Consider the following 12,049-nt stretch of genomic DNA (forward strand, 5'->3'; position numbering starts at 1 on the left):
ACCTTAATATATAGAAAGGCCCCAACTCATTTCCTTTCGAAATTCGGCATTGTACAAAGGTAGGTAGATTGCTTCATAAATGAATTACTATGTGGGCCTATTAATTCCCAACTGAAGAGTACTAGTTTTTATAAATTTTCGTAACTACCCTGTAAAGAGGCAAAAGTTGTTGATAGGGCCTTTCTATATTAAGGTAACGATATGTACACTATGTACATATTCGCACTTATGTATGTATTAATAAGATTAAAAAGTACTTGTAATATCTGAAGTGAATTATTTTTGATATATAGATTGAGGTGAAAACCAGGCGGATAGTTTCTTTAGAGAGAATCGACTTAGTAAGACGGCCCTTCCAATGCCTTCGATTTATTCTCAATCTTAAGGTATACCAACCTAGATTATTCGCTTGATGTGAAATTCTCTGCAATGGTACGACGATATAAAAACATACATATATAAGAATTGCAAAAACCACTCTTCGCTTTATCATAATACAGACGGGCTAGGTATCTCGTCAACACAAATATAAAAACAAGTAATTTTTAGGCAAAAAACCAAACCGACTTCAATTCTCAAATTAAAAAATTTAATTTCTTCATCATCGAATGATCGGATTTAAACCAAATTAGTATGGGACCACCCCTGTGATGTAACAATATTTGCCACACAGGACTAATAACACCTACGTACTGGTAGGACCCAATTTTTTTCGCTCCAATACCGGCCACTTCAGCAGCATTTCCCAAGCCCTTTTTGTTATGACTATAACAAAATACTTTTCATGTCATTACTGTCCGTTGATATAAAGATGTGCATACATATAAAATCTAAGCTTATATAACCAACCACCTCGAATACTACCAAGAACATTAATTTTTCCCTCTACTAAAATATTTTCATATTTCCCCAAACCACCACAAAAAAATGATTATGTTAAAAATTACCTCTGAGCATACCACACTTACATATTTCAAATGGCGCACACGAATTTCATACACTTCGGATTAAGAACATTTCAGCATATTTTCGACTATTTGTTTAGGCGCTGGAATTACAATCCTTTTTAATGTAATTTTCAACTTTTTTTTCTAACTTGACGCCAAGTAAAATGAACTGATGTCCCGTGGAAGAATATTTGGGTGTGAAAAAGGCAAAAAAAAAAATCAAAAACACAGCTAAAAATGAGAAAAACCAAAACAAATGAAATGAGATGTATCTTCGTGCGGATGATGTGTTTGTGTAGGTGTACAGCTGCGTGTCAGTGTGAATTTTTTATGATTAAGTGTAAATTTATGAATTTTTGGTGTATGCGTACTAATGCCCTCAAGTAAAAATGCATTAGCAAAACATTGGGTATTTAAAAACGGCATTTGTCTATGGGGGGGCAGACACAAAGCAAATGGTACAGAGAATAGGAAGAGGAACAAAAATAGCGAAGGCAATGTAAAAGACTCAAAATTTTTCTGCCTACATATTCCCATTAAACATTCAGCTGAAGTGTTTATGCATAGAGTGTTGCACTAATCCTTGCCTTGCACTGCTAAAGGACAATAGCATTGAGCGCGCGCGGTCGGCGTATGCACGCCTTAAAAAACAAAAGCCGTACGATTTGTGGCATGAATGAAAAAGTGAAAAAAGTTTTAGAAAAAAATGTGCTCAAGCAAATGAAAATAGTCAAGTGTAGGAATCGGACACCGACAATGGGACATCGGCAAAAAAAAAAAGAAACAGATTGTGGTAAAAAAGTGTACAATTCAAAAAGTTTACGTGCCGCTGCAAAAGTATGGGCAAATAACAATAGGTATGTAGGTATACGTACATAATACACAGAGAGCCGTAGTTCTAAACAAACACTAGTTTTGTTTTCGAAAGATATTCCAGTGACCTTTCATGCATTCTGCAAAGGGGTCTCGCCTTTTATGCAAAGTGTATAGTTAGGTTTGCTTTTAGCACAATTTTTATATATTCATTTTATGTNGCTGCAAAAGTATGGGCAAATAACAATAGGTATGTAGGTATACGTACATAGTACACAGAGAGCCGTAGTTGTAAACAAACACTAGTTTTGTTTTCGAAAGATATTCCAGTGACCTTTCATGCATTCTGCAATGGGGTCTCGCCTTTTATGCAAAGTGTATAGTTAGGTTTGCTTTTAGCACAATTTATATATATTCATTTTATGTAAAAAAAAAAAAAATTATTTAACAACAAAAGACTCTCTCAGCTTAAAGTAGTATTGAAATATAAAATTAAAAATAATAAAACTAAGTACGCTTATATTAATCGGAATGCTTATAAAACTCTTTTACAATCAAGGCAGTCGATTAGGCTAAATCTCCTATGCTTATAATGTAATTAACTCTAAATGTTGGTATATTTTTTCTAAAGTATTTTATTTGCTCTTTGCTCGCTCCCTCTTCCTCTCGTTGTTTTCTTTCACCATGCGCTCATTTGAAGCACGCTGGCCCAATCTTGAAGCCAAATGCTTGATCTGCTCGCGCATAATCCTGCGGATGAAAATCCACCAACGGTAGATAATTGAGGCGCTTCGTGCGCACCAGCAATACGGTCTCACCCAATTGGGTCGGCCGCTAAAAATAAACAAATACAATTAGCTTCTTTCTACCATAAGTAATCAACCTATTCACCTGACACTCATCGCGCAGCACCTCTGGTTGTACGAGCGCATTATCGTGCGCGATTTCCATTTCGTTTTCGCCCAAAAGCCGCAGCGCCTGCGTAAAGCCAACATCCGCTTCGTTATACCAGGCCACCGAATTTGTGCAGCTGTATGTGAAATTCTGATAACCTTCCTCTGAGAGCAAACGCAAGAAGGTCAATTGCACTGTACCCACTCCATCGTAGGCAATTTTCGCACCACCACTGAGACGCGAGTACCACGTGGAGCCGCCAGTTGTGCGCCGCGGCACCACCGGCGCGTCAGCCGTATGCGCGTCCGGGTAGATGCACGTTTCACCGCCTGCGCTCATATTGCAGTACACGTATATTGCATCGTCGGCCATACCAGCATTCGGATCGATCCAATACCAACCATTCTCGAATTGTGAATGAGCATAATGCAGATCGCGACAGGTGCGTACCGGGTTGTCTTGTGTGCCGGTCGGTTTGCGTATACGGTCCATTTCCTGACGCATGCTGTAGATGGCGCTGTACATATCTACTAGTTTTCCATTTGATTCGTTGTGCATCGTTGGTTTCTTCTTTCGTTTTCGTTTAGTTTTCTTGTGATGTTCGGTCGTGGCCGGCTCGTGCGGCGCGAGTACACCCATTATTTCATTGAAGTCATCGTCGTCTTCGAAAGGCACCAAGTCGTCGAGTATATCTACATCGCGTCGTCGGCGTGTCTCTGCTTTGGTGCTGCCCGAGTACTGCTGCATTTGAAAGAGCAGCTCAGGCGGTATTAAAGGTGCCTCGGCTGGCGCGCCAGGCGGTCCGGCTGGTCCCGGTGGGCCGATATCACCTTTATTTCCCGCTGGGCCTTCTGTTCCTTTGGGCCCAGGTGGTCCGTTCGGTCCTGGTTGACCTTGCGGTCCATCGTTGCCTTTTGGTCCAATCGACCCTACTGGTCCCGGTTCGCCTTTGCGTCCTTCGGGTCCATGTGGCCCACGGAACCCGCGATCACCCTTTTCTCCTTGGTCACCCTTTAGTCCGACCATACCCAATTCACCACGATGTCCTTTTTGGCCACGTCTTCCGCGGTCCCCTTTTGGACCTGCCGGTCCTGGTTCTCCAATACTGCCCTCTTTTCCAGGCAACCCTTCTGGACCAGGCAAGCCTGTTTCTCCAACTTCACCTGGGAGGCCTCTGCTACCGACAGGCCCCTGCAAACCCGGTAGACCTTGTGGACCTAAAATTCCTTGCGGACCTTGTGGTCCATGATCGCCCTTATCTCCCTTTTCGCCGATCGGCCCCGGACTGCCTTGCAACCCGGCTGGTCCTTCAATTCCTTGTTTTCCAGGTGGTCCAGGTTCACCAATTCTACCCTCTGGACCCATATCTCCGATAGGACCTTGCTCGCCAGGTTTACCATCTTCACCGTCAGGTCCTACATCCCCTTTCGGACCCATCAAACCCGGTTCCCCTCTGGCTCCTGGATACCCACGTGGACCTATAGCTCCTTTTGGACCTTCTTGACCCTGTATGCCTTGTCGGCCAGGTGCTCCTATCGGTCCCGATTTGCCTTGTTCTCCTTTGAGGCCCGTTGATCCAGGTTCTCCAGGTTTACCTGTTGGACCCACTGGTCCTGGCGGTCCTTGGGGACCATCTGCTCCTGTTGTACCTTGCGGTCCTCGCGGTCCAGGTTTCCCTTGCTGACCAGGAACGCCTAAGTAACATATGTATTTATGGCTTTTAATTTTTTAAAACATAAAATATATAAAATTGTATACCTTTTAATCCCCTTCTGCCTTGATCGCCTGGAGGTCCCGGCGGCCCTAGCGGTCCCATCAGACCATCATCGCCATGCTCACCCTTTAAGCCTGCTGGACCTGGCAAACCTTGTATTCCTGGTTTTCCGAGTGGCCCAGGTGGACCAGGCTTACCATCTTCGCCCTTTATACCTCTCCGACCAGCTTCACCTGGCGGACCCTTTTCTCCTGGTGATCCAGGTGGTCCAGACTCACCACGTGGTCCTTGTGGTCCTGTTGAGCCGATTGGGCCCTAAATCGCATGCATTTCTAATTATTAAGCCCACCACTAGATGGTGTAATTATACTAACCAGTTCCCCTCTACTTCCTTTCAAGCCTTTTTCGCCAGGCGGACCTGTCTCGCCTTTGTCACCGTCTTCTCCAGGTGTACCTTGAGGACCCGGTGGTCCTGGTAGTCCACGCAACCCAGTTAACCCATCTCTACCAGACGGTCCGATAGGCCCCTTTTCTCCAGGCTCGCCTTTTGCACCTGGTGCTCCAGCACTACCTGGTGGTCCCAGGTTTCCAGGTGGACCTTGTCCACCAGGATTTCCTGGTTCTCCAGTCTGACCTTTATCCCCAGGGTATCCAGGTGCACCCAGCAACCCTTGCTCGCCTTTAAGTCCAGGAAGTCCAGGTTGCCCTTGATGACCACGTTCACCAGGAAAACCAGGGAGTCCAGTGGGGCCTTGCGGTCCGGGGACTCCAATTGGTCCGATTGGACCAGGAGGACCTTCTTTACCGGCTTCACCTGGTAAACCAGCTTCTCCAGGCAATCCCGGAAGACCAGGCACTCCGGGTTCGCCAACAGGACCTAATTCTCCAGGCGCACCACGTGGGCCTATAACACCAGCCTCTCCAGGAGGTCCAGGCTTTCCAGGTTCTCCCTGAAATTTACAAAAATGATGAAGAAGCAATTTCATAAATATCATAACCGTACTCACAGGCTGTCCCCGCTCGCCTGGCGGACCCATCACACCATTTTTTCCATCAGCTCCAGGAGGACCCGGTAAACCAATAAAACCACGCGGACCTTCCGTGCCTTGTGGCCCCGTTTCACCTTGTGGTCCAGGTGCTCCTGGTTGACCTGTATCACCTTTCGGACCTGGACTACCATCACCACCTCGTCTTCCTCTTGAGCCACGAAATCCTCTAGGACCCATTTCGCCACGCTCACCTGACTGACCTTGCAGTCCACGCTCGCCTTTTATACCGACCGGTCCGGTCGTACCTGTTGCGCCCTTGTCTCCTTTGTCACCAGATGGACCAGGGTAACCTTGAAATCCTTGTGGTCCTTGCTTACCTTTTTCACCTGATAAGCCTTGCGGACCTGTTTCACCTCGAGGGCCTTCAAAACCTTTGGGGCCTTCCGGACCTTCTGGGCCGGGACCGCCAGGTGCACCGGGAGTACCACGCTCACCAGGTAGACCAGCGTCGCCCTTCTCACCATCCAATCCCCTTTCGCCATTGTCACCTTTGTCACCTGGTGAACCGCGTTGGCCATCATCACCTTTGAGACCCCGAGGGCCGGGAAAACCGACGGGCCCCTGAACACCTTGCATACCTTGATCACCTTTTGGCCCAATGGAGCCTGGTGTACCTGCATGCCCTGGTGCCCCATCCGCTCCAGGCAATCCAGGAAGGCCAGGTTTTCCAGGTGGTCCAGCTACTCCAGGTGGGCCGAGGTTGCCTTGTGGACCAGGGGCACCTGGTGCGCCATTTGCTCCGACCTGCCCTGGAGGGCCAGGTGGCCCCGTTAAACCAGCGCTACCTTTGGTACCCTGTGGTCCATCTGCTCCTTGTAAGCCTGGATTACCAGCAGGGCCTGGAAAGCCGCGCGGACCTGGAAAACCACGAGGTCCCTAGAAAAAAATAGGTCTTAATTTCAAGCTGGGCTTATATTTCCAAGAGCTTACCAATTCGCCTGGCAAGCCGGGCAAACCAGGCGGGCCTTCTTCCCCCGGTTGACCTTCAACACCCTGCTGGCCTTTTTCACCGGTCAGACCATGCAACCCACGATGCCCCTTTTCACCCGGCAAACCAATGGGGCCCATTGGTCCAATTTCACCTTTCGATCCTTGCGGCCCTACGGCACCACGTTCGCCATCTCTTCCCGAACGGCCACGTCTTCCATCTCGACCGGGTGGGCCGGCGGGACCGCGCAGACCGCGTAAGCCCTGTCGAAGGTAAATATTCTAAACGTTAGGTCAATACGTAAAATGAGAAGAGATTTGAAAAATTTAATTACCGGTTCGCCAACGTCGCCAGGCTCGCCCTTGTCGCCACGCTGACCAGGCTGGCCGGGTGGACCGGGAAGTCCTGTAAGACCCATAGGACCTTCGGGACCGCGTAAAGCCATCTGGTAACAGTAAAGGTGTAAAAACGTTACTTGAAATGCAATGCTTGCGAATACTTGCCATATGCTGGGAAATCATCTGCCGTAAGGCCTCCGCTTGAGAATCTGGTCCCTTCTCACTACCACCTTGAGTAGACTGTAACGACAATAATTGCGATTTTTTTTTTTACAATATTTGGCCGAATATAATGCGACTTACAGGAACTACAAAAACGTGCCCAGGTGGTCCCTGTATACCTGCAGTGCCAGCTAAACCATCACGACCAGCTTCACCTTTTGAGCCTGGCTCTCCCGGGGGGCCCGGAGTGCCCGTATATCCTCTTGGACCGGGATAGCAGATTGTATTACCGCCGCTGATGACATAACTCGGATCTGTGGCATTCCCTTGGATTCCTCCATTAGGACGCTTTTGTGGCTTTCGATTAACACCTGTTGTATCCGCCGCAGTCGAGTTGACGCCAATCTCTTTTTGATTGCTGTCTACATTGCTGTTCGTTTCGTTGCTGTTGCTTGTTTCGACATTCGGAGGCGTCGTTAGGTCTACGTACGTATTGAAGTCTATACTTTCGTTACCCTCTATGATATAATCGTCGAAATCTCGCTCATTGCCTTCGATTGACCAATTCGGAAGAGCAGCACTGGCACTACCAGAACCATCACCCGCTGCAACACGATTTCCGACGAGTGCAAATCCATTAGCAGCATTACCATCAGCACCATAAACTCCGGGCTCTTGACCACGTCGGGCTTCGCTAGTTTGAAGATTTCCAGCTAGGCTGCCGCCGTCCACCAGTGACCTAGTTTCACTCATATGGGAATTTGTAAATTGAAAATTTGGCGCATTTGCTTGTGAGTTGCTGGCTACACCTGTGGCACCTCTAACTACTCCTCCGCCAACGTCACCAAGGCCAAGCGCAACTCTGCTCAAATCTTCGCCTTGCGCACCACCTCCACCGCTGTTACTGCTGCTGCTACTCGAAGACCATGACCAACTGCCACCCGCCTCACCTCCACCAACCCCATTGTCAACAAACCTCTGCACTGTAACGCTTCCTTGTTGCAAGCAAGGTGTCGCATACTTCGTGCAAACTTCGTAGCCGGCCTCCGGACTATTTACAATAGCCATCAATTGCACATCGCCAGTGAAAAATCCTTCATCGTTTGTCATTTGTACGCCGGTAAGTATTAGCCCATTTGTAGCAATACTACTGCCACGAGAACGTTCTAGCCGGCGCGTCACCTGCTTTGTGCAATCCACCACCAAGGTTGCCGCCCTTCCTTTCACACTCACACCGATGCGATGCCAATTCGTGTCACTAATGCCAATGCCAAAATTAATGGTGTTACGTTGATTGAATGTTGCATCGGATTGTTCATAAATGAGACTAATCTCCTTGCCTAGGCTGAGTGAGAGCACCTCCTCACTTTCGTCCGAGTAGATGGTAAAGACTGGCGCTTTCGTTGGATTCGTTTGATTGCTGCGCAAAGCCAAAATGATTGAAAAGTCCGTAGGGAAGCCATTAGGGAAGGATTGCGCAGTTTGCACGGTTAGTATGGCGTCCTTGGAGATGCGGTAGGCTGGCGCATTGTTTACCTGATAGGGGTTACGTTCGGCGCCACACATGCCCGGTACACCGAGGATGCCTGGTGGTAGGTCAGACAGTCCGAATTCGCGAATCAAGTCAACAAAGCCATCTGAAAGGAGGATGTGTGCGGATTAACAAATGGAAGAAAGTTCGTAGCATTTCTTAAATTATCTTCTGAACAACGAGAAGGCAACTTAGGTCGGTTGAATGGCCGATGCAACTAAGTTGCGTGTGTTCTTTTCAAGGGGGAATTCGATAAACAAGTAGGACAAAGAATTTGAAAAAATCAAGTCTACTTTTGTAATTTACAGAAAAAAAGGTAAACAACTACGAACCTAATACTCATTTGGGACTAAACATTTATTCGCGCAGTGCAACATGCACCGCAAAGACGTCACAGAGAGCAAACTAATACTTTCAAACTCGCGCGTCTTCACGAGCCGGCCACCTGGCTGTCTCGCAGCTTTCAAGGTATTTGATAAAAAAAAAAAAACGCTATTTAGTTAACGATCTCCTCTTTGATAAATCCATATCTCAGATGCATAGACAAAATGGATCACGTTCGACGACCTTCAGCGCCTCTTGTAGCAAACGATCAATGACGTCAATGCCAAACCAATTGGTCATTGGCATACAAAAATCTGTGGCGCGTAAGAAGATTCTACACATTTGCCATTTGCCATAACAGAAAGCACTGACAGTGATTAGTCGAATGCGAACGAACGTAAGGAATTGAAAAAGTCAATTCGATCGATAAGAACAACAATGCGGAGCATGCATTATTTGCATTAGTTTATTTTTTTTTTTTTTGTTTTTGTCGTTCGAGTGCATGAGGTTGCTCGAAAGGAGAGAAGTTCAATTGAAGAAGGCTACTAATGGTTTTCACAATTTGACAGATACTTTGTAAAACTTTTTCTCACTCAACACGCAACATAGATGGCGGCGATACATTTATGCACTCNTTCAATTGAAGAAGGCTACTAATGGTTTTCACAATTTGACAGATACTTTGCAAAACTTTTTCTCACTCGACGCAACATAGATGGCGGCGTTACATTTATGCACTCTAAGCAGTCAACAAGATAGTTGCAGTCAACGTCATCGCATGGCAAAATTTTCAGTTGACACATTTGGTCGCATGTCCGACATCAAATAGTATGTAAAAAAAAAATTTTATGACTGATATGAATTTATAAAAAAAAAACGCCTCATTCAGTTCATTGCACACAATTTTAACACTTTGGCGATTGTAGATTGCGATATTGCCATGTCGTTACATTTGTGTAGCCATAGTCTGTTTGGATAATTAAGCACAAATGATTTGTCTCTGTGCTGCCGATAAAAGTTTGCCGCTTTTTAATGGCTCTCGAATATTATTGTACGCATACATATGTAGTATACATACATACATGGGTATATAAATACATATATGTACATATGTATATCTCTGCATATGATTTGGGTTGAGTTATGAATGGCAATATTACAATTATAGGAAGTATGAATTGATTCGGAAATTGCTTTATTTCGCTTTGTAATTTAGGCTGCACGAATTCCACAGATAATCTCTAATTTTTGCAATTTTATTTTTAAAATGCCACAGAGTGCTAAAATAATATAATGCACTACGCTTTATTCTAGTAAGCTGGTAGTAAAAGCTCCAAACATCACCACTTGTAAGCTAAATAAGGTTGCCTAAAAAATTTGTTCAAAAACTAGGAAAAAATTCTACTTCCTTAACCCTTTGTCTAACGGCCGGGTGCAATGAGCCCGAATGATATATCAATATCTGATGGACCCACATTATTACTTACATAGGGTTCCAATGGACTCGAACGGTAGGTAACGGTAAACAAAGGGTTAAGGTTGGAAAATATTTGGGGGATCGAAAAGGGTAAAAAAACTCGATTCACAAAAGGCGGAAGCTATTTTTGAAACGAAATTGGTTGTAAGACAGCCTTAGCGAATTCAGTGTGTTATATTATTTACCGAAAGGCATACCTATGTACAGTAGAGTGGTCCAAGTTTTGTATGGAGGGGAAAAATATCATTGTAGAAAACGGTTTTTTTTTTGTTTCTGGTATTTCTAATATCTATACCAACTTTAAATCTTTTACTGTAACCTCAATGCCTGAGCTCAATGACTTTGAAATGCGCTACTGAATCCCTTTGAAACTAACCAAAATATTGATGGTTTTTATAAAATGCTAGTGTTGCCAACTAATTTAAATTTGAAATGGTCTTAACAAAATGTTTGGTTAATAAACATATCGACGCCTCCAAACCATACTATGCTAAGGCTGACTAAGTCAAAGGCGACTTAGCATGGTATGGTTTGGAGGTGTCGATATGTACAATATACTTCTAGAGTAAAATAAAAACATTTCATGAGCATCCTTTAAATTTATACTTAGAAGATGTTCCGAACCCTATCTCGGGAAAATTTTTTTGGATCACTCTAATGTACATATACAAGGTGGCGCTACACTAATGTCATAATGTGAATGTGCCTTAACGTTTGCAAAAGGTCATTGTTCTTTGACATCTATGTTGTAGGCAGATAGAGAAATGCCTGACAACTAGCCACAGAGCGATACACACCCGAAGAACGTGGAATTATTTTGTTCGATGTGCACGAACAATTAAGCGTTTGGCTTAGTGCCTCGTGCAAACTAGGTCCACTTCAGATGTCGCAAGAAGTGGCCGGTCTGCCAGTTGCAGTGAAAAAGTGATTGGCCCTTATTTTTTTGAGGTCGCCGATGGCACCACCGTAACCCTAACTGCTGAGCATTGTAGGCAGATGTTTAATGAGTTTCTTTGCCGCAAGTTACTGAACTGCGGGACGGAGCAACCGCTCACACAGCTCGGACAACGATGTATATTTTTGAGACACCAATTTCGCCGTCTAGTTCGCCAGATCTAACTGCGCCAGACTTCTTCCTTTGGGCCTTTTATATATCTCGTGTTTACCACAAAAAACCACAAACCTTGCAAGTCTTGCGAGCAACAATCCAAAATGCCGTAAAACGAGCACGATTGTGCATCAACTCCGGGGGTTGTCATTAGAGCAGAGGTGGCCAAAACTCACACAATCATACATTTTAATTTTGCTAAACGATGAGAGAATGAAGAGAATAAGTCGCCCATGTGTCTGACGCAAACAGTGTTGTCAACGATTTCGAGTTGTAATTATAAGAAAAAGGGATTTTTATTTTTTTTTTTGTAAATAGTGTGAAAGGTAGATATAATATTAAAGAATTAACCTTTTAATATAATTTAATTCGCTTTCATTGCTTGGTTAGATTTTTTAATACAATTAAAAGTAAAATTAAAGCAAATAGTTGAATTAATTTGCATTAATCTTCTTATTTTGGATTAAAATAAAAGGGATTTTTAGCATTATTTTAAATTCATCTTTTCTATTCAGTTCAATAATTGGGAATAAGGAGAAATGGCGCTATAATGGCGCTTAACAAAAATGTTTGTCGTCCGTCCGATTTCTTCATGACACACCAAACATTGTGCCCTCCCTTCCCATTACTAGTGACTAAAAAATCTACATCGGAATCCATATAAAGCATTTTTATCGTGTCTTGCAGCGACTTGATTTCTTGAAAGTTTCGCATCGATTGAGCGCGATCAAAGCAAAATTATAATCGTCGGCATCACTGATTCA

The 12,049-nt window shown here is 44.6% G+C and overlaps 1 protein-coding gene across 2 annotated transcripts in view; it reads right to left on the minus strand.

Annotated features, from left to right (window-relative positions):
- Positions 1-2,224: 2,224 nt before the first annotated feature.
- LOC108361208 (collagen alpha-2(XI) chain-like) overlaps positions 2,225-12,049 on the minus strand; it is a 29,609-nt gene continuing 19,784 nt past the window's right edge. The window contains exons 2-10 of one of the 2 annotated variants that reach the window (XM_017613783.1): positions 6,987-8,482; positions 6,849-6,923; positions 6,680-6,790; positions 6,348-6,608; positions 5,376-6,293; positions 4,743-5,318; positions 4,413-4,683; positions 2,652-4,348; positions 2,225-2,594 (exon numbers count right to left, since the gene is read on the minus strand). In XM_017613783.1, the coding sequence (XP_017469272.1) occupies positions 2,451-2,594; positions 2,652-4,348; positions 4,413-4,683; positions 4,743-5,318; positions 5,376-6,293; positions 6,348-6,608; positions 6,680-6,790; positions 6,849-6,923; positions 6,987-8,411 (5,478 nt within the window). In that variant the 5' untranslated portion in view covers positions 8,412-8,482 and the 3' untranslated portion in view covers positions 2,225-2,450. Of the gene's footprint in view, positions 2,595-2,651; positions 4,349-4,412; positions 4,684-4,742; positions 6,294-6,347; positions 6,609-6,679; positions 6,791-6,848; positions 6,924-6,986; positions 8,483-12,049 lie in introns of both variants that reach the window. The other variant, XM_017613782.1, reaches the window with a different exon arrangement.

Source organism: Rhagoletis zephyria, unplaced genomic scaffold (genome assembly GCF_001687245.7).
Source record: "Rhagoletis zephyria isolate East Lansing unplaced genomic scaffold, Rhagoletis_zephyria_1.1 Rzeph_scaffold_00718, whole genome shotgun sequence".
NCBI classification, from domain to species: Eukaryota; Metazoa; Arthropoda; class Insecta; order Diptera; family Tephritidae; genus Rhagoletis; species Rhagoletis zephyria.